This window comes from Gasterosteus aculeatus, chromosome 7 (assembly GCF_964276395.1).
Source record: "Gasterosteus aculeatus chromosome 7, fGasAcu3.hap1.1, whole genome shotgun sequence".
NCBI lineage: Eukaryota > Metazoa > Chordata > Actinopteri > Perciformes > Gasterosteidae > Gasterosteus > Gasterosteus aculeatus.
The window spans coordinates 12,489,922-12,509,944 of NC_135694.1; the positions used below are offsets into that span (position 1 = coordinate 12,489,922).

Here is a 20,023-nt window from a genome sequence, read left to right on the forward strand (position 1 = left end):
AGAACTTCTGATCATATCACACGATCGTCATCAGTGGATGGGGGTCTGAGCAGTTTAAGGTTGGCTTTTTGGCCAACGTAGGCCAAAAAGCCAACCTGACTGGAGGTCAGAAGATGGGCTGATGAAGGACATTTTTCAATTTCAATAAATTTCCTTTTATTTGTATTGCAAAATATCACATATTTGCCTCATCTGGGCAACATATTGATCATGTGCAGTTCTCAGAAGCTCTAGAGCAGCGACAAAATGGACATCGGGTTGTCAGCAGAGCATTTATTCATTTATTTTATGTCCACCTAAATGCATGGTTAAAGTAAATACATACATTTTCTTTCTTTTCGAGAGTTTGACAAAAAGTTCTACACAACCCCGATACCTATCAATTAAAGAAGCTGGAATAGCAATCAGTGCAATTATTGTTGACTAGATTTTAATAATCCCTCACTAACATCCCAATCATTTTCCCTTTATGATAATTAATACAGATACATTCAGTAACAACTTACATTACGGATATGCTTCCCTTCTTTCCAAAAAAGTAAATCCTGTGAACGCAGAGGAACCTATATTTGATTCTTTAAAAACAAAGGAATAACTAAACATTTCCACAGAATCATGAAACAATAAAGAAAATCTAAAATACACTTTATTGTGTACTTCCTTAGACAATTGGAATATAATTAAGAAATAACTTCCATAAAATCTCTTTTATGCTCACTTGTATAATGTAGGATGGACGGATAAAAGTCGTGTCAGAAATTGAATATAAATTGGCATCATTGTCACAATACTGAACACCAATACAAAATAACCTGCATGGATTGTAAACTGAGACCGTTTGGTCAGTTTGTTATTTGGGTATTTAGGAAGATGTCAGTACGTAAAAAATGTCATTATTTGTATCGTTTTCAGTGTCTCAATATACAAATGCCATTTCAGGAATCTGTCCAGCCGGACGAGAATTCATCTGTAAATCTGTAATTCACTCGCTTCAAATGGCCCACATATCAAGACTATTTGCATATTAAACCTCATATTTATGGAGCATGCCACTGGACTGTTCTCTCTCTAATTACTTTTAAAATAATAATTAATTAATAATTAATCGAATTAATTAGTTATTGATTTTTTTTCTTTTTTAATTGATTGCTGAAAATTCTGCTTACACATTTCATAACTTAATTTGTTTCCTGCAATCAAACGACAGACAAATATGATAATGGAATGAAGAAAAGTCAAATTCTAATTTATTTTGTGACTCAATTTTAAAATCAAATTATTAATTAAGTGATTATAAAAATATAAAAGAGCGAATAACTGGCCAGTTTCATGAGCTTTTCATTTTGTTTTACATTGAATGTATAAATTGAATAATAGCGTAGTTATAATCCGCACTTTCAAAGACTAAAATTATTCCAATGACACACTCCAGTTGGGAACTCGGTGGGAACACAGTTTTTGCACTGTTAATAAGAGCAAATCTGGTAACCTAAGGCGTAGATGAACAGAAAACTGGCACATCGTTATCGGTGAATTTTTGGGTTTAACCCCTGAGAAGGATCCCAGCCTCGGAAACTTTGGTTTATAATAGGATTGATCTCTAAATTGTTCTGCCGGGCCTGCCTCACAAGGACTGGTAGCCATTGGCCCTCTTCCTGCGGCCCAGCAGGTATGCAACCACCACGATGATAATGAGCACCAGCAACGTCACTCCAACCCCAATGGCAACGCGGTAGTCAGGCCGGTCTGCAGCACAGGGTTCAGCTGGAACACACACACACACACACACACACACACACGCACGCCAAATAGAAAATTCACTTATTATTTGTTAGATGGCAATTAGAGGTGCACAGGTTAAATCAATGAAGTCATCAATTATTAGCTCCATTTGAAAAGTGCAGATTTGGCCAGCAGTTTTTTTACTCCAGTCTATGACTGGAAATAATAAAAAATACAATTGCAGTGTCCAAATGTGTCTGACTAGAGTCTGACAGAGTCTAAATAAATAACGTTCAGTAACAGTGGTGTCGTACCGTATAGAATCGTATCTTGTGTTCTGTAGCATAGAGAAACTTGTGACATAGAACGTGTATCGTTGAGTATATCTTTCATTTCTTAACTCTTCAGACCAAAGCCTGGTGCTGGTGCAGTTGGACTCGTCCTGCAGGTGGTAGCGGATACATACCACTGTGCGTGTCAGTACTCCGACAAGCAGTCTGACACAACTTACACTCTACTATGATTACAGATAAGTGGAAGTGTCTAAATACCTCTACAAAGGTATATTTTATGGTACCTATACTTTGGTTATGTATTTCTCAACTCTATCCAGCCTATTGTCTTTTCTAAAATATCGTACTTTTATCTTCACTGGCTTGGCCTTGAACTGTATTCAGTTCAGAATTTGCTTTTATATAGAAAACGTATGAGAAGACCTTTTACAGCTACTTTATGAAAACGAACCATTATGTGTAAAGACAGTTTGAATACATTTCTGTATTACACACTTACCAGTGCCAAACTCGCTGTTCTTGGGCAGGTTGAAGGCCTGCATCCGGTCTTGATCTACATCAAGGTACAGTCCATTCCCCATGAAGAGTGATTCCTTCTTGCAGGAGTAGGAGTTTCCGAGCTTCGCAGCGAAGAGATGCATGGATTTGTTGTTGGCCGTGTACAGGGTTTGGCCTGCAAAAACTGAACAAAGCAACATTCAGGTGCTATCAGGTTTTCAGATATGGAAACAAACCTGCTACACTGCATTGTATTGAAAGCAGGTTGGCTGTTCCTGGCCTCACATGCTAACCAGTAATTCCACAGATGATTTCTATTTAACTCAACAGACACAGAAACAAGAAAGTTTGTTTTTTCATTGCTTTGTATCTTTGTTAATATGTGGAGCAGAACACCCACCTTCAATACTCACAGATGTTAAATCAATATAATGGCTGCAGTTATATCTAGAGATCAGAATAAAATGTGAGTATTTCCAAACTTACGTCCTTTGGCCAAGGGGTAGGAGAGGTTGAAAGACACAGCATCAACGTAGACGGTATTATCAGTGCTCTAAGGAATGAAAAAAGAGTCACTTTTACTGAGAGGTGACAGTGGCTGTGCGGAGAGCAGGGTCGTCCTCCAATCCCAGTATCGGGGGTTCGACCCCCCGACTCTACTAGTTTCCATGTGTCCTTAGGCAAGACAGTTAACCCCACAATGGTCGAGTAGCTGTGACTACGGAGTGTGTGAATGTTAGTTACTGATGGACAGGTGTCACTGTGTGTGGTAGCTCCTCACATCAGTGTATGAGTGGATGATTGATGGCTTGTGTGTTAAAGCGCTTTGAGTGGTAAGGAGACTAGAAAAGAGATACAAATACAGTACATTTACTTTATAAGTTGTTATCCAATGGAAGTGGTTGTGAAAGGTGCGACATGGATTAAATGTGAGATATTGGTTTGATTTCTATGAACAATCAAGATGATTAATTGAGAATACTGGAAAAAAAAAATAGAGAAAGTTTTACTGCACAGTCAAGAATGAATGGAGATAGTTTAAATAGTGATAGCTTTCTGTGGGCAGGACAATGGAAAGTAAACAGTGCCAGCTAGCGCCAAATTTATGTAGATAAATTTAAAACCTTCATTCCTCTCTTTGTCTTTTGTAATTCTTTTGTTTTTACATGTCGTGTTATTCATAGCAGTTACTTACATACTACTTTTAAAAGCTATATCAGTGGAGTATTTTTAGTTAAATTAAATTTAGTTTTGTTCTATGCCTCAAGTTAACATCCATGTTCGTCCAAAACATAAGGTATAATTGCATTAATATTTGACATGATAAAGAATAACTACTAGGTAACATTACTTGCGTATCGGGTTAAGGAAGTAACATTTTTAATAAACAATTCATTTACACTTTTTTTTTTAATCTGTTTGAGTTAAATAATTTGAAGTTTTAGTGTTTAATAAGCACCATTAGCATGTTATGTTTAAGCCAAACCAATGCTAAGGATGAGATTTAACCTCTAGTTCTCTGAATGCTAATGAACAAAAATACTCTTTCATTAGTTGCAATTGTTAAGAGTTGTTAAAACTATATTGTTTCATAAAAGGTTTTGAAAAGGTTCAAACTCAACAGGCACATCAGAGCTGATAAGTCGATTAGTTAAATGATAGAAAATGTATCAGCAAATATTTTGATAACATATTCACTGCTTTAATCTTCTTACAAGCAAAAGCAGGTATTCACTAGTTTCTGATCTTCTCCCATTATAGTTTAGCAAACTGTATATCTGTGTTTGGATTGTTGTTTGGACAAAACAAGATGTTGAAAGATACCACCTCGAACTCTGGTGGTTTTTTTAACAATTCACACAAGCGCTGTGGAGTGAGACACTCCGTGTCACATGCTCCCAGAACAGGCTTGTCAACTGAACTTCCCTTTTCTAACCACTTTTGTCTGATTCCAGTTTCTATGAAATGAGCAGTCAAACAATGTGTTAGTTATCAATACACGTGTCACAGTATATAATTGCTAAATATTTTCGGTAAAATGCTGGTGATCTCCCCTATCGGCAGCTCTCAGCATTATACTTCAATACTTGAGACAAAACTAGGACATTGAAAGTACCTTGTTGAACATGAAGTTGATGGAGCCCTCTTTGAAGATTAGGGTAAGGTTGGCCCTGTTGTCCTGACAACCTCCTTCTGCTGTTGTCATGTTCGGCTGAACAATGAAGCTTCCATTGGCCTGACAGATAAGGAGAGCAAAAGATTTGACAATTGGCTGGGCACGTTGTATCAGAATATTCCAGAACGTACTGGCAATATTAACTTGTCATGGTGTAGAATTAGAAATTGGCATTTGACACAAATGTGACATACATATAACCTTTCGCAAATGTGCCACAATGAAGAGATGAAAAGGGAGTCAAGAGGCTTGTGCAGAAACATGTCACCAAATTTTGAAATTGCTCAATAAACCCCCTAGTGTTAACAAACATTTAGATTGATCTTTTAACCAGCTTTGCTGGGGCTTTAGGGAACAATGAAATGTACCTTTGGTGTTACAAGGCGGATCTGCAGTGCCATTTGAGCCACCAGGCAAATAACTTTATTGGTTGTTGTCACGTTGTATTTTCCTGTGGTCAATATGGTGGGAGGAGTAGGTTTGGGAGGGGTTGGGGTTGTAGGCCTGGGGGTGGTAGTGGTGGGCTTGGCGGTGGTGGTGGTGGTGGGCTTGGCGGTGGTGGTGGTGGTGGGCTTGGCGGTGGTGGTCTTGACAGTGGTGGTGGTGGGCTTGGCGGTGGTGGTGGTGGGCTTGGCGGTGGTGGTGGTGGGCTTGGCGGTGGTGGTGGTGGGCTTGGCGGTGGTGGTGGTGGGCTTGGCGGTGGTGGGCTTGGCGGTGGTGGTGGGCTTGGCGGTGGGCTTTGTGGCGGGCACGACCGAGGAGCCAAAGGCCTCCGCAGCAGTCACGGTTGCAGAAGGTTTGTAATCATTTTCATCCTCAGCCCATGACAGTGCTTCAGACAAAGAGTTAGAAACAAATCAATTTCAAGGTTCATAAATATACAAAGCAATTACCTATGTACACAGCTAGCAGGCTGAGAGCAAGACGATTGTTTATTTGGATTCGTTCAATGTTCTCCTTTTAGCTTTGGTTTGGATAAAAAAAGTATTATTCTTCTTTAGGTACTAGGTATTTTTTACCAGCTTATTGCTAACTTGAAAAAAGACACGGTCTCTGGCTGCTGGGAATGTAGCTAAAGCTGTGCTAAAACTCAGCTGTAAAACCAAAACAATTAGCTATAACAGGCTAAAAGAACCACATAGCTGTACTTCAAGGAGATGGAAGTTTGTTCATAAAAGTGTATTCACGTTCACATTACACAAGCTTCCACTCATTGTTATTATGAAAATTACTTAAGATATGTTTGTTATCAAAACTGCTAATCTTTGAACTGTGAGCAGCTATTTTTGTTAGCTAATTCTGCTACACATTTGATCAAGTCAACTGGTATTGGCAAATTTAAGTACACAAGGCCACGGACACATTTATTACACTTAGTGATGAGTTTTCCACACATCTTGTCTGCAAGTTCAGGACTTGTTTATTGAAGTTACATATTTCGGCTTGGTTGGCTTTTAGAAGTGCAAAATGGCTGATCATGCTCAGCCTCCAGTCATTAAGTAAACAACCACCAGAGGGAACACAAATCGCATTGTATAATTATCTCTAAAAACATATTCCACGATAACATGATACATGTATTTTCGTTAAGTTGGTTTGACTTAATTGCTCTTAGGAATCATTACTAATAAAACAATCCTCAAAAAACAAATGTTAAATGTAAATCTAATATCCTGCAGAGTTGGGCTTCAACCAAGTTGCAGATTCATTTTGTCCTCTAATAAACGACAGCGCTCTTCTGCAGGCAGACATGTGACTCAGAGCTGGAACACCGTCGAAAGACTGCGGACATTTTTGTTCCCTTAACTATCCAGGAAGTCACAGTCATGAAGTAATAAAAACCCTCCTGTCCCGTCTCTTAAACGAGCAAAGACAACACGGAGCAGAGTGACCTGGTCACAGCAACACTCCCACATACAAGTTGCATCTGGTCATTTAGAATGACAACGTTCTAACATAAGTGATTACGTGAAGCAACAGTTGATTATGCATCACTTATTTACAAGATAACAACGGTACAGTATAAGTCTTGATCAACTTGCATTTAGTTGTCCGAGTAGGAGTCTTACCTGCGAAAGCCAAGCAGACTACCAGGGTGAAAACCACAGCGTGCTTCATCTTGGTGACAGGTGCAGACTGCGGATCTTCGGTCACTGGTGCTCTTCTTATGCCCGCAGCTCAAAGTGCGACAACTGCGCTGCGTGTCCGCACATGAGCAGCGTCAAGCTGACAGAGAGCAACAGCATCACCGGAAACGTATCCTCAAGTGACAGAAAAACATTTTATTAGGTAGAGTCGGTGAACCACGGGGAATCGACAAAATTACAAATCAAATCAAAATTTAAATCAACAGATATCTTATTTTTTTATTTATTCAAGCGTTCTCCAAATTCCATTAAAATTATATCAGTTAATAATATGTGTAAATAATATATTTTAAAAAAATCGAACCCTCTTTTTCCTAGTCTTCGGGTATTACCAACATGGTATTACCTGCATGGTATTACTGCATGGATTATGGTTACGTTTTAGATGGTTTAAATCTGTAAATTAAGAAAATAAGATCACAATACTTTCCCATTTGTACATTAAAAGCACCTTGAAAGTGTCAGGATTCATTCAAATTGTAATGTGTTAATTTGAGCTGTAATATCTAAAAAGTGGCTTGGATGGGGGTTTTGAGTATTTTAAGTCATCATGTTTTATTAAACTACACATTTGGCAATGATTAAGTCATTAAAACATATATGAATTGCAATAAAGTCACAGTATATGTTAGCATTTAACATGATTCCTTTTTAAATAAAGGCCTTTGGTTTTCAAGATATCTCCTCGTTAAAGAGGGATCACAAATTGTTCCTGGTGTTACACGAGTATGAGAATAGCCTATAATAAGCAGAGTTAACATTTAACATATTTCTATTTTGAAAGCCCTAACCGGAACTGCTAGTATTGACTGAAGTGGGTGTCTCTTTTAAACGTGCGTACTGATAGCGTTTGACATCTCAGGAAACGAAAGTTACGGCGCACAGGAAGGAAGTCGCTGCCTAAAAAAGCAGCGAAATGTCGCGTGGTGTTGTCCACCAGAACGAAACGAAACTTCACCCCTTGTCCAATTTCCCCCGTGACTTCTTCCATGTGATTTCTTTTCCTGCCATTCAGCACTAATTTACATGTATCATGACTCGATGCAACCACCAGAAGTAACATCAGCAGAAGTTCAGAAATACTGAAGCAAAGTATGAGTAGCTCATAATTGTACTAAAGTGCAAGTAAATGTGCTTCCACCACCAGGGTGGCAGAATAGCAAGCAGTGGTCATAGTAGCTGTCGCAATAGTACTGGGCCTAGTAGAATACTCTAGTTATTTGTTGTCGTAATAGTGGTGCAAAAGTGGCAGCCGCGTCTCTAGTACCACGATTAGTTATACTGCAACAATACAGTATAATTAGTCAGGGTACTAGAAGCATACTGATGGAACGTATTATTGCAGTGGTGAAAACGTAGTAGTGCAGAAGAAGTTGCAGTGCAAGTGACACTAAAAGTAGGATAAAAGTTAAAGAATGCAACCAGTGCTGTTGGCAGTAGACAAGTATACATTTAGAGTAATAATATTTTGAGGCTTCGTGTTGCAGTGAGAATTTAACAGAACACTGAGGATATTTACCGACATCATGTGACACAGAAAGAGGAAACAATTGGTTTCCTTAAACACACACGCACACACATACTCACTAGCAGGTGGTCCAGTGACACGCTTTTATGAGCTCGTCTGACATCTGCAGCCATATTGTGAGGCGTGTTGTTGCCTCAACCTTCTGACCAATGTACAGCGGATGTTTTTGATGAAAGCCCCAATATATCAGCGTCAGCAACTTCATATTCTTTATTTGCATATATCTCTTAAATCCCTCTGCCTTTTGGAAATGAAATAATGTATTGCTATAGCCTTTATTGTGCTGACATGTTTAGATAAAGGTTTGTGTTAAAAGAAAATAGCAACAACACCACCAAAATACAGAGAGGTCATTAAAGATTAAAAAATAAGTTCATAAAAACACGCCGTTCTGCCCTAATGTTAAAAAATAAATTAGGTCACAGTCTAACTACGGCAACTCTGTGTATTCAGTTTCCGCTTTGGTTTATTTTCCCGGGAAAGCTGTTATGATAATGAGACACTCTCTGCCAATCCAATTGCAATCCCAATTGGACCCGCCTTCGATGACGACAAATAAGAGGAAACTGTACAATACCAAAAAAGGAAAATACTCCCGCATGCGCAGTGGCTTGAGTTTTGTTTGAAGTGAACTGCTGCCTGGGACTGCCCTACGAGCTGCAAAGTCGCCAAGCATTAGACTCACTGTATATATTTTCCCATTTCCCCCATATTCGTTTCGTGCCTCTATGCATCGTAATTACGATGTTAGGCCACCACTACCCAAATGCCGACAAGTCGCAACAACTGATCAACTATGTGGAGGATTATCTGGAATGTGTGGAGTCCCTGCCTTTGGACATACAAAGAAATGTTTCTCTGCTTCGGGAAATTGATGCAAAGTATCAAGGTATTGTGTTTACGTGTTTTTGTCATTCATTAGCACTGCGTGTGTACAATTCGCTAACATTAACTGCAAATCTAGCAAGGTGTGCTGAGATGGTGGAGCAGGCGCGAGCCTTGTTCCCATTTTGCAAAAACCGAGCGCCGCTTGTTCAAATATCTAACGTTGCTTCGAACAACAATAATGTGACTGGCTGTATTGTGGACAATTACACAGATGAGCCAATCTTTAAATGGAAGAGTCCGCCAACTGTCAGTTGGCACAGCCCGGATACGCTCTGGAACGTTTTGTTTGCTACACCAAACCCAATGAGAAAATTCCGATATTCATTATTTCTTTCTCTCAACAAACGTACGCCGGCATTATGACCAGATACCCGATCTGTGTCGAGTACTCGTTGTTCAATAGCACATTCGGCATCAACATAAGGACAAAACAAGCACTGAAAGATAATAAAATCTCAACTTTTAACAGGTGCTGCTGCCCACCGCCGTGTTTCCGTGGAGGTCTGAATAGCAGAATAACAGCGACTAAACAAGGCATTTATTGGAATACAACGCTGCTTTGTGTGCACGATATTTGCCGTAGCCCAGACTTTAGAGAAACGACGTGAAGAAGATAATACACGGTGTTCTTTGAGGTGTGAATCATTGCCGGAGAACCATGGTGAACATACACTGCCGTTTTTTTTAAATGAAAAAAAAGAGTCCACATTTGGCTTTTATGTCGACCGCAGGCTTAGCAGCGGCAAACAACTATCCTTCGTTACCAATACGTTCCACGACACCCGTCGACGGACAACGATTTGTACCGATAACGTGAAGGACCCATTGCATATGGACATTTTGAAGGGAGATTAAACGTCTTCGAGCGATGAAACCGCGTCTCCACTCTGCTCCGTCGAGTGAGAATCGCAGAGTCGGATAGCTGCTCGTCTAGGCAACCCCTCTCCACAGTTTACATACGTCATTTCCCGTAGGCGGATCAGCCCGCCCCCTTCTTCGTTCTCTGGGGGTTTAAAGCAGTTGCATTACTGTCCCCTTCTGGTCAGTAATCCTCAATTCCCTTATAAAAAGTCAGTTGCATACCAGACTTTAATGTGCCATAACATCCCTTTTGGTTCATACAAAGAGAGCACAGAGAACCTCTCCTTTTGAACGCACAAACATCATTCTGTCTAGGAACAAGAGAAGATTTGTTATTGTATACATTATTAGACATTTGATGTATCTGCAGTGTTGTTAAATACACGTCTTTGCATTCCACTTTGCAGAGGTGCTGAAGGAAGTGGATGAAGTGTTTGAGAAGTACAAGAGTGAACAGGATGCAGCTCAGAGAAAGCGCCTGCAGATCCAGTTGCAGAGGGCGCTCATCATCAGCCAGGAGCTGGGCGACGAGAAGATCCACGTGGTGACCCAGATGACGGAGCTTGTGGAGAACCGCTCCCGCCAGATGGACTCTCACTCCATCTGCCTCCAGGAGCCCAGCGAGGCTGAGCGGCTCACGACGGAGCGGCGCACCAGTGTCCAAGACTCCCCAGCTCCCGAACGCACATCCGCCCGTCGCCCGCGACGCCAGCGCAACAGCGAGAGCCGCGACTCCAGCCACCCGTCGGCCAATGGCTCGGTGGTGGACGACCCAATGGAGGAGCTGCCCATCCCTCCGCCGCGAGAGAAGAAGTCAAAGTCTGCGAAGAAGAAAAAGCGCAAGGCCAAACAGGAGCGGGACGCCTCACCGGTCGACTTTGCCATCGACCCCAATGAGCCCACCTACTGCCTCTGCGAGCAGGTATCGTACGGTGAGATGATCGGCTGCGACAACGACCAGTGCCCCATTGAGTGGTTTCACTTCTCCTGTGTGGGGCTGACCTACAAGCCCAAGGGCAAGTGGTACTGCCCTAAATGCAGAGGGGACAACGAAAAGACCATGGACAAAAGCCTGGACAAAAACAGAAAAGACCGCAGGTCCAGGTAATGACGCGACTTCAGTCTGAGGGTCCATCAGCCGTAGCTGATAACAGTACTCGTGATGTTGTAAGAGCACAATCGAACACCGTTAGTAGCAGCGCTTATAATTGATCAAGGACTTGGAGGAAGTTGTGATTTGAACTTTTGCTGTTACATCCCTGATTGTTCCCTCTGGCTAAAATGTGCTATAGTCTGTAGGGAGTCCAGCTGCGGAAGGAGCCATCAGCCTGAAGCTGCCATCTTCCTCCAGTGTTTTGCTTTGTGCCACGTTTCATTTTTTATTTTGATTGAATTAAATAGATGTAATAACCCTTTGGTTATCCATTTCTTACAGGGTGGTACTGCAGGTATGGCCAATCAACACCCCCCTCCCCCGCCCTTAATTTTAACTTTCTTAATAGCACGCAATTAAGTTGAAATCAGTGTCTCTCTATACATTAATGGCTTGTAGAGAATAACCTACAGATGTAATATGTTTACAAGAGATGATATTTAATCAAGGACATGATTGTTGATGGGACACTGGAATAGGATGTCATGTTTGTGGACTCCGTGTTTTCACTATCACTATTGTGTAAATGTCTTTTTATATTCATTAAAACAAAGTATAGTCATTCAGTTACCGTTCAGTTGTCGTTTCTCTGTCATGACATATGCAACAAGGTTTATGCGCAGCCTGAACTGTTCAGTCTGCTGTACAATTCACATCAAGATTTCATTTTCAGTCACATTAGTATTACTGCCAACATTAATGCACATCACTAACTTTGTTTCTTCCACGGGGTGCTTTCTCTCCTCACAGGTTGCTATTGGTCATGGTTCTATTTGGGCCATTACTATTAGTCAAATTACTATTACTGTCATCGTAAACAGACATTACTGATTGGCTTCTTTGTTGCCGTCTTTGTGCTTTCCCCCCTTAAAGGTTTTTGTGCATGGGGGTTCTATCTGATGGCGGTTCATTCTGGACGGTGGTTGTTCCTGCTGTGGCCCCGTCTATCGTCCACTGATACTGTCCTTACCATCATTATTAGTAGTAGTCACTTTACTATTGCCGACAACATTCATTCATGTGCTTGTGATCCTGTCTCCAGGTTCCAGGTGACCAGCTCGGGGATGACCTACCTAATCTTCCCTTCCTCTCTAAGATACTTGAGATCTCAGTCGCAAATGAGTTTATGTGACTTTCTTCATAACAATAGTTTGTGTGAGGATTTTCGGATTTAGAGTGCATCATAGCACAGAAACAGCACGTGGAGTTCCTCAGGGTTTTGTGCTTGTACCCATTTGATTCACATTTTATATATATAAAATGTGAATCAAATGGGTACAAGTGAATCAAATGGGTACAAGCACAAAACCCTGAGGAACTCCACGTGCTGTTTCTGTGCTATGATGCACTCTAAATCCGAAAATCCTCACATATATATCCTTTCGGCAATGTTATCAGAAAACACTGCATAAACATTCGTTGTTATGCAGACGATACTTGATTATATCCATCGATCAAGCCAGGCGAGACCAGCCAGCTCGTTAGACTTAAAGCATGTCTTAAGGACAGCAAACCCTGGATGACCAGCAACTTCCTGATGTTAAACACAGACTAAACAAAGGTTATTTTATTAGGCCCGGAGCGCATTTGAAGTCTTAATAGGTAATAGTTCCTCTGGATGGCATTGCTCTGATATCCACTTTGGATTTGTTTGGGATGTGTGTTCTTCTCCCTGTGAAGTTTTCCTTGTGTTCCTCTTTGTCCTGTTTAGCTTTTTTTGTATCTGTTTTGAGGAATGAATTTCTATCATCCGATTCCTGGCAAGTGTGAGTCTCACACCACAACCCTGTCATAGTTTAAAAATAGGCAGTGCCTGCCATTGTGTACAGCAGTTGTGAAAGACAAACTGTTTCGGCTAGTTTCCCTCATCATATTTATAAAGTGTTGCAAAAATGTGTCCGGGGAGTCACTGTCAGACCGGCCCACTTAATACACAGCGCGTTGCCCACTCAATGCATCGCACATATCGACCAGTCAGTGATCTACTTGGAAATATACCCATACACTTCTGTACATAAGTAGAGGAAGAGTGAAGAATTTTTCAGACATGAATTTTTGGATTGGACTTTTTATGGATTAAAATGTTTAACATTTTTAGGGATATGCTTTTAAATGATAATGAAATGGAGGATTTGTTTTCATTATTTTGTCTGTTATAAATTACTATAAAAGTAATTAGAGTGCATTATCCCTTGTACTCTTTTGTTGCAAAACCCTGCAAAATCAAAATTAAATAACAAAAAATTACACCATGGAAACTCTGACACAAAGATAATTATTTTTGGCCCACAGGATAATATCTAATTATTATCCCCGCGTCAACCAAACATCGTCAATGAGATCTTGGATATTGGTTCTTCTATAACCAACAACACCTGATTAAAATAACCTGAGACTTTTCTCAATGTTTGTCATTTTTACCACACCGCTGTCTGATTCAGCCACCTACACCGAACTATGAAAATAAGATAAAGAACAACCTTTGAAAAACTGCTCAGTGAGACTTAAGAGGATTTCTGTTCATGTTATTAATGGTTGACTTGGTCGTTCATAGTTTAATTTACTGTGGGCCACTGTGTAAAGGTGGTAGTGTCTCTTTCCCTCTGCAATACAAAAGCTGTTCATTTTACTAATGACTTTTTTAAAAAGCTTGTATGAAATACAGAAATGATTACATGCTTAATACATAAATAACATGTCTATATAATCTCATATATGTTAACAATAATCCATTGTTGCACAGCCTCAATAAAACGAGTTTTCAGAATGAATTATTGACAATTAAAACCTGATTTACTGTGAAAAGGATCAAATCCTTACTTTATTCTTCTGTGCAACAAGCTTCTGTTATTGGTCCACATACCATCACACAACCACTAAAGAGAGATATTGGCAAAGCTCCAGAGAGTTAAAGGCACAGCGTGCAGTAACACAATTCAGATTTTTTTTTTAAATGGGATAAACTTAAACGCAAATAATTACGACAGTGTAACAAGGAAACTGTCTCCTGCCTCAATTACATGTTCCTTATTGCATAGACATACATATCCATTTTTCAGCCACACACATTTACCTTGATGCAGAATAATATTGGTTATTTACAATATTGGTTATTGTTATATACACACATATACACTTTGGTCAGCAGTTATGCTTAGGATTTTTAATTATTCTTTAAGCTGTGGTCAGCATCACATCAACACGTAGTGTATTCCAGCAGTTATGTTCAGCTACCAATTATTGTGCTCTCCAAACAATATTTTATCGATTTACCTCAGTGGCGTCCAATTTAATAAGCTTTGAAAATAAAAGACCAAAAACATGTCTATTCTATTCCTCTAAACCTTCTATTGTACCTAAATTCTGTGCCTACCTGTTTCTCATCACTTCCAAACGGATTGGATGAATAGTACATGGTTCCAGAGCTGTTTGTCTAGATGGATTTTACCTGAGGATAAAGTAAGTACAAGTGAGTTTTGCCGAGAGCTTTCACGACTGGAGAGCAAAGTTTGTAACTCTAAAAACAAAAGGGAGGCTTAGATACTAACCTGCCGCTGCACTACTCAATTAATCCCATTCTCCTCCATGTAAATTAAATGATCAGACAAAAATTAGACCAATTAACTGTTCATTTGTATATTTATATATATATATATATATATATCCATACATATATAAATTACATTTTCCAAATAAAAGTCAGGAAAGAAAACATTTGTCCAAAAAAAGTTTACCTGCCGTTAACAATTTCTTTGCACTTTGACATATTCGTTTAAACCACAGCTATTTAGCTGACGTGCTTGACATGCCAGGGCCTCATTTGAGACTGATGGAGTGAGCAGAATATCCAAGCGCTGTGTGCGCAACAAAAGCCGATGATGTGTTCCTCTTCACCTGGCTGCATCCCACGAACACATTAAGTGTGGCTGGAACTGTATGTGTGTGTGTATGTGAGAGAGAGAGAGAGTCCTGAAGTCCACCTTGACACAGCCTGCTTTGCTTCTCAAGGGGACGGCAACCATGTTGAGTGTTAAATGTTGAAGATGAACGATGGGAAAGCGTCTTGCAGGAGCAGACCAGGCTGCTCTGAGTTCAGTCTTCACTAGGCTTCCTAGTATAAAGCAGCACCAGACAGCTGCTCTCGGGCCTATTCATCGTCTTTTCCTCCCGTTCTGCTCAGCTGCAACGAGAAACGTGAAAATAGTGAGATATGGCATCGTGTGAGGGACCTCAAAGATGGTGTTATTCAGATAGTTTTCACTTACATGCTGGAGGATCATCCCGCAGAGGTGACAAAGGGGAGAAAGACAAATTAATAAAAAAGGTTCATGATGAACATCACTGTAGGCTTAAAACTTAAAGAGAAGGTAAAAGTCACCTACTTTGATAACATCAATCCAGTTCCAACCTCTTGGCAATTCTCCTTTGTTATCTGAAAGAAGAAGTCATGAGGACATGTCATCAATTGGCTAAAAACAACCATGTTTCACAGACATCAAATATGTCATGATGAATTACTGCAGGTTGTGATATGTTAGGGAGACAACGTATCACACTGTTGGAAATACAGAAACAGTCGGTCCACTCTGATTGTACAGTTATGTTTAAAGGCTGCCGCATGCTTCTGCGTCGTTGCGTCGACGCACTTGTTTCAATTCATGGTTCTAAAAGTCTTGTGTGTGTTGCAGAGTAATTCACCACCAGAACAACAGTTGGAGTAACGTTTTTGGTCGAAGACGACCTAGAGTCACGTCTTTGTTTGTGGAAGTTGTTGATTTGTTTATTTATCATAGACTTTATTGCCCCGTGCATCGCCACAGCTGCTTTTCATCGTGGACACATTTGTCCCGTATTTTCCTCCACAACTTTGTTCCCCTCGACCAGCAAACCGACGTTTGTGGAGATCTCCCTCCATGAATTAGAGGCCATCCGTGCGTCCTTATAGTGCGCCAATGACTGCTTGTATAAGTGGTCATATTTACGCATTTCTTCCGTTCTTCAATCTGACCGTTCTCTCGTAAACATTCTTCATTTTAATAATGGCGGTATTGTGCTATGAAAGCGGAAATGTGAGACTCTGTAAAGGACGTAGTTAGCAGACCAATCGCAGCCTTGTGCGCTGCGGGAGGCTTGCGTCGCTTTCGAAAAATGGGTCGACACACGCAAGGACGCAAGGAGGTGTGAAAAGGCACGCAAGGGACACGCAAGGGGGTCTTGCGTCTGCGTTGCTCTGAAAACGCAGAAGCATAAACTAGGCTTAAGGGTGTACCACAAATATCTCCTCTAATGTATGACTGAGGTTTAGCAAACTGGTAAGTGCTTTTCCTTCCTCAAAAACAATTGAAAAAAAGATAATTTTTAAAGTATTTTAAATCCAGCAACGTTATATCCACATTTCCTGGCTAGTGTAAAAGGACATCAACGCCGTTGAAAGATATCAGCTCCATAAAATGAAAACTGTAGCAGGATGGGGTGATTAATACTCTTAGTACAAATGTTTCATTACAAAAAGCAATGGTGTTTGTAGAACCACCCACTTCTGTTGTAAGGAAAGACAGGCTGTTGTACCTGTTTTGCTGATAATCTTCCTCTTCTGAGATTTAGTCAGCTGCTCCTTCTTTTCCCTCTTCTTGGCTGTTGATGTGGCAGACGTCGCGTCGCTGCTGGATGTCTGCAACCACAAGTGTTTTTGTCTGAGGACTCTGGTTTTTAGTTCGACAATCATTCAATTACATGGCTCATCGAACTTGATAAAAGGAAGAAAAAACAGCAGCAAACCAGCAAAGAAGATGTCTCACACCAATGATGAAATTTATAAAAATGTAATGTCTCCTGCACTGTGTTATTTGTCTTGTTGTCCAGTGTCTCATTGTCTTACTGTCCACTGTTATGCACCAACCGCCATGTCCAATTTCTTGTATGTCTAAAGTACTTAATATGTCAATTAAAACGGTAGTGCTGTATTTGTTCTGAGGGATGAAGCATACGAACCACAGCGGTGACTACAGGCTTGTGGTTCTCCATGAGGGACTCCTGGTTCTCCTTGGCCCACTCAAACAGTGTATACATCATGGCGGTGCCCAGGTTGGCCTCCACTTGCTCCTCCAGCTTTGACAGGATCAGCTGCTTTGTCTCTGCAGAGCTGTTGTGAAATCAGCATGATTTGATGATGATAAGATTGTGGTTGTTGTACTGACAAACTGCAACAATTTTCAAAATTCAAAAGAACCCGACAACACTCTGGTGTGTCCAGATTTTAATGTCAGTCAATCTGCCATCAGATTTTCCAAATGTAAACCAAGGCTTACCAATATAATATTAATAATAAAGTCAGTTTCCTTTGACTTACATTCTGTTGTTGAAAAAAGCATCCAAGGAGATTTGCGGGGCCGTCTCAGGGTACATCTCAGGCCAGGTGAGGTCCAGGATGAACGCATTTTTGTCTTCAAGCGCTCCTATCTGTTGTATAACATTAAAGTAGAAGGTAAGAGAAGGTATACAGAGGACAGTACAGGGGCACAGCACAGAGGACAGTACAGGGGGACAGTACTCACCCTAAACTGAAAGGACACCGAACTGATTTCCTTGAAACACTCATCCCCCTCATAGATGGAGCGAAGAGCCTCCAGCTCCATCTGTGTGTGAAGGAGGCAAATCGCATGGAAGATTTAGTCGGTGATCTTATGAGCGGCAGAATGTGAGACAGCGTCCACCCGACAATATTGTAAATGATCTGTAAATCTAACACGGGTATGCAGGTTGAACCACGCCCGAAGACCTTTCACGGGATAATGACGATGTGGTAATAAGTTGGGTAAACGTGTGAACCTCAAGACAACTTCACGTGTTGAATCCATCTTCTAACTTAACGCCACGTTATTAGTGTTCTGTTATGATGCCAAACTGATAAGATCGAGCAGCGGCATCTAATCGGTGTAATGCATCGCTGCTCAACAGAGAAGTTACACTGGATGGATCCAACGACATGATGTTAAAAAAAATGTATTGATTCGAGGTTTACGTTGCACGTACTTGGCATACTTTTGAATGGAGTTTGGTTTGCCATTTACTCCCGTCATGCGCAAAGCTGCTTAACGAGTCGTGGACCCTCCAAGTGGAGCTCTTTCACTTCAAATAAAACGTTGACTTGTTTGACTGTGTAACGAGAATAATGCCAACTAAACCGATCCGCCTGGACTGACGCTAATATGCTAGCAGTCACGCTAGTACCTAACGTTAGTTAGCGGTTAGCCGCTAACGGCAGCTAGCCCACTACTGCACCGTCACTCATTCATACCTCTTGATCCTCGTTAGCTGTCATGATGCCGCTTCTGTTTTAGTATGATATTCTCTCTGTGTAACGTTTTCACCAGTCCCAGAGTCAACAACCCATTTTGCTTGATAAAATTATGATGATAATCTCACAACTTCCCGAGTTGTTGGGGGTAATGCCACCATTTTAGACGCATGCGCAGTAAGCCTCTGCGTGAACTTTGAACCTTCTCATCAGCGGATGCTTCTAGTATGTGTTGTAATAATAATAATAACAATAATTTATTATAGGAAATCATAGACTACTATTTTACGTGAGTGTTGTAAAAATGTACCTAAATGTGACTAAAACATTGATAACCTGTTTGTATCCCTGGTACATAACAATAAATGTGGGTTTAGGGACCAAAAGTTTCTCTGAAATGATATATATTATAAATATATACTATTATAAATAACATGTGGTTCAACGTCAGCAACATTTGATTATAGCGAATTCTCTACTCTACTGAGTGAAGTGACCAAATAAAAGCATCTGAAAAATAACATAATATGTAACTATTATAACAATGGAGCATTAAAATGGAATCTGTTAGACGTTAATCAGATTTTTATGAAACTCTTTGGTTATATCCCAAAGATTTTGGGACGTACATATGTTTTACGTTCTGCTATATCAACTAAGAAGACAAAGACAATACAACTTAATCTCTAGCAAACACTTTCTAAGTAGGATTTCCAATCAAATATTAGATTAGATTAGATTAGATTCAACTTTATTGTCATTGCACAGGGTACAAGTACTGATGCAACGAAATGCAGTTTAACATCCAACCAGAGTGCAAAATAGCAAAAAGTGCAGAGTATGTGCATATGTAAAGTGTAATAAGTGAATAAAGCACCCTGTAGCGCCTCCTAGAGGGGAGGAGGGCAAACAGTCTGTGGCTTGGGTGCCCTCTGCAGACATCTCTTGCTCTGGACAGTCTCAATGGAGTGAGGAACCGGTGATGCGTTGGGCAGTTTTCACCACCCTCTGCAGTGATTTACGGTCCGCGACAGAGCAGCTGCCATACCATACGGAGATGCAGTTTGTAAGGATGCTTTCTATGGTACAGCGGTAGAAATTCTCTAGAATCTGAGGAGACAGATGGGCCTTCTTCAGTCTCCTCAGGAAGAAGAGACGCTGGTGTGCTTTCTTTACCAGGGATGAGGTGTTGAGGGTCCAAGAGAGGTCCTTAGAGATGTGGACACAATATAATATAAAAGTAGAATCTCTGCTGTATAGAGAGCCAGTGGAGGGTTTGGTGGACTGCGGTGATGTGATCTCTGGTGGAATGGGAGAGCAGACGTGCAGCTGAGCCCTGGATTAATCTTAATTTGTTGAGGAGTGTATTTTGTGCTGTGAGGGGAGTGAATACAGAGTGGGTTGTATTGTTTGTCTGTTTTGTACCATAATGTGCTAGAACACTTTATAGAGAGTGTGTC

General features: G+C 40.6%; 3 protein-coding genes across 5 annotated transcripts; 1 reads left to right on the top strand and 2 right to left on the bottom strand.

Moving 5' to 3' along the window:
- Nucleotides 1-258: 258 nt before the first annotated feature.
- LOC120822719 (lysosome-associated membrane glycoprotein 1) lies at nucleotides 259-8,976 on the bottom strand. Of its 3 annotated transcripts, XM_078105769.1 has the most exons (8): nucleotides 8,424-8,976; nucleotides 6,759-6,950; nucleotides 5,250-5,521; nucleotides 5,058-5,219; nucleotides 4,630-4,749; nucleotides 3,000-3,066; nucleotides 2,515-2,697; nucleotides 259-1,764 (listed from the first exon to the last, which is right to left on the bottom strand). In XM_078105769.1, the coding sequence occupies exons 2-8, from the start codon at nucleotides 6,805-6,807 to the stop codon at nucleotides 1,625-1,627; spliced, it is 993 nt and encodes a 330-aa protein (XP_077961895.1). In that variant the 5' UTR covers nucleotides 6,808-6,950; nucleotides 8,424-8,976; the 3' UTR covers nucleotides 259-1,624. The 3 variants fall into 3 exon arrangements, with proteins under 3 accessions (XP_077961895.1, XP_077961893.1, XP_077961894.1); XM_078105767.1 differs by having other exon boundaries at nucleotides 5,058-5,521; XM_078105768.1 differs by having other exon boundaries at nucleotides 5,058-5,521; nucleotides 8,420-8,505.
- On the top strand, nucleotides 8,962-11,832 carry ing2 (inhibitor of growth family, member 2). The gene is made up of 2 exons (XM_040183109.2): nucleotides 8,962-9,253; nucleotides 10,521-11,832. Exons 1-2 carry the CDS (start codon nucleotides 9,109-9,111, stop codon nucleotides 11,219-11,221), a joined length of 846 nt encoding a protein of 281 aa, XP_040039043.2. The 5' UTR covers nucleotides 8,962-9,108; the 3' UTR covers nucleotides 11,222-11,832.
- Nucleotides 11,833-14,058: 2,226 nt separating this feature from the next.
- Nucleotides 14,059-18,782, bottom strand: rwdd (RWD domain containing 4). The gene is made up of 8 exons (XM_078105771.1): nucleotides 18,564-18,782; nucleotides 17,821-17,901; nucleotides 17,616-17,725; nucleotides 17,258-17,408; nucleotides 16,835-16,937; nucleotides 15,648-15,698; nucleotides 15,532-15,546; nucleotides 14,059-15,446 (listed from the first exon to the last, which is right to left on the bottom strand). Exons 1-8 carry the CDS (start codon nucleotides 18,585-18,587, stop codon nucleotides 15,418-15,420), a joined length of 564 nt encoding a protein of 187 aa, XP_077961897.1. The 5' UTR covers nucleotides 18,588-18,782; the 3' UTR covers nucleotides 14,059-15,417.
- Nucleotides 18,783-20,023: the final 1,241 nt, after the last annotated feature.

What these genes read in the sequence shown, in the direction of transcription:
- ing2 (XM_040183109.2), top strand. Translation starts at nt 9,109, where the DNA reads ATGTTAGGCCACCACTACCCAAATGCCGACAAGTCGCAACAACTGATC. An exon ending in AATTGATGCAAAGTATCAAG is followed by an intron (nt 9,254 to 10,520) that starts GTATTGTGTTTA and finishes TCCACTTTGCAG; the next exon opens with AGGTGCTGAAGGAAGTGGAT.
- rwdd (XM_078105771.1), bottom strand. Translation starts at nt 18,587, where the DNA reads ATGACAGCTAACGAGGATCAAGAG. An exon ending in GCTTTTTTCAACAACAGAAT is followed by an intron (nt 17,409 to 17,615) that starts GTAAGTCAAAGG and finishes ATTTCACAACAG; the next exon opens with CTCTGCAGAGACAAAGCAGC. An exon ending in GAAGATTATCAGCAAAACAG is followed by an intron (nt 15,699 to 16,834) that starts GTACAACAGCCT and finishes TTCTTCTTTCAG; the next exon opens with ATAACAAAGGAGAATTGCCA.
- LOC120822719 (XM_078105767.1), bottom strand. Translation starts at nt 6,807, where the DNA reads ATGAAGCACGCTGTGGTTTTCACCCTGGTAGTCTGCTTGGCTTTCGCA. An exon ending in AGTCTGCTTGGCTTTCGCAG is followed by an intron (nt 5,522 to 6,758) that starts GTAAGACTCCTA and finishes CTTTGTCTGAAG; the next exon opens with CACTGTCATGGGCTGAGGAT. An exon ending in TCAACTTCATGTTCAACAAG is followed by an intron (nt 3,067 to 4,629) that starts GTACTTTCAATG and finishes TTCATTCCTTAG; the next exon opens with AGCACTGATAATACCGTCTA.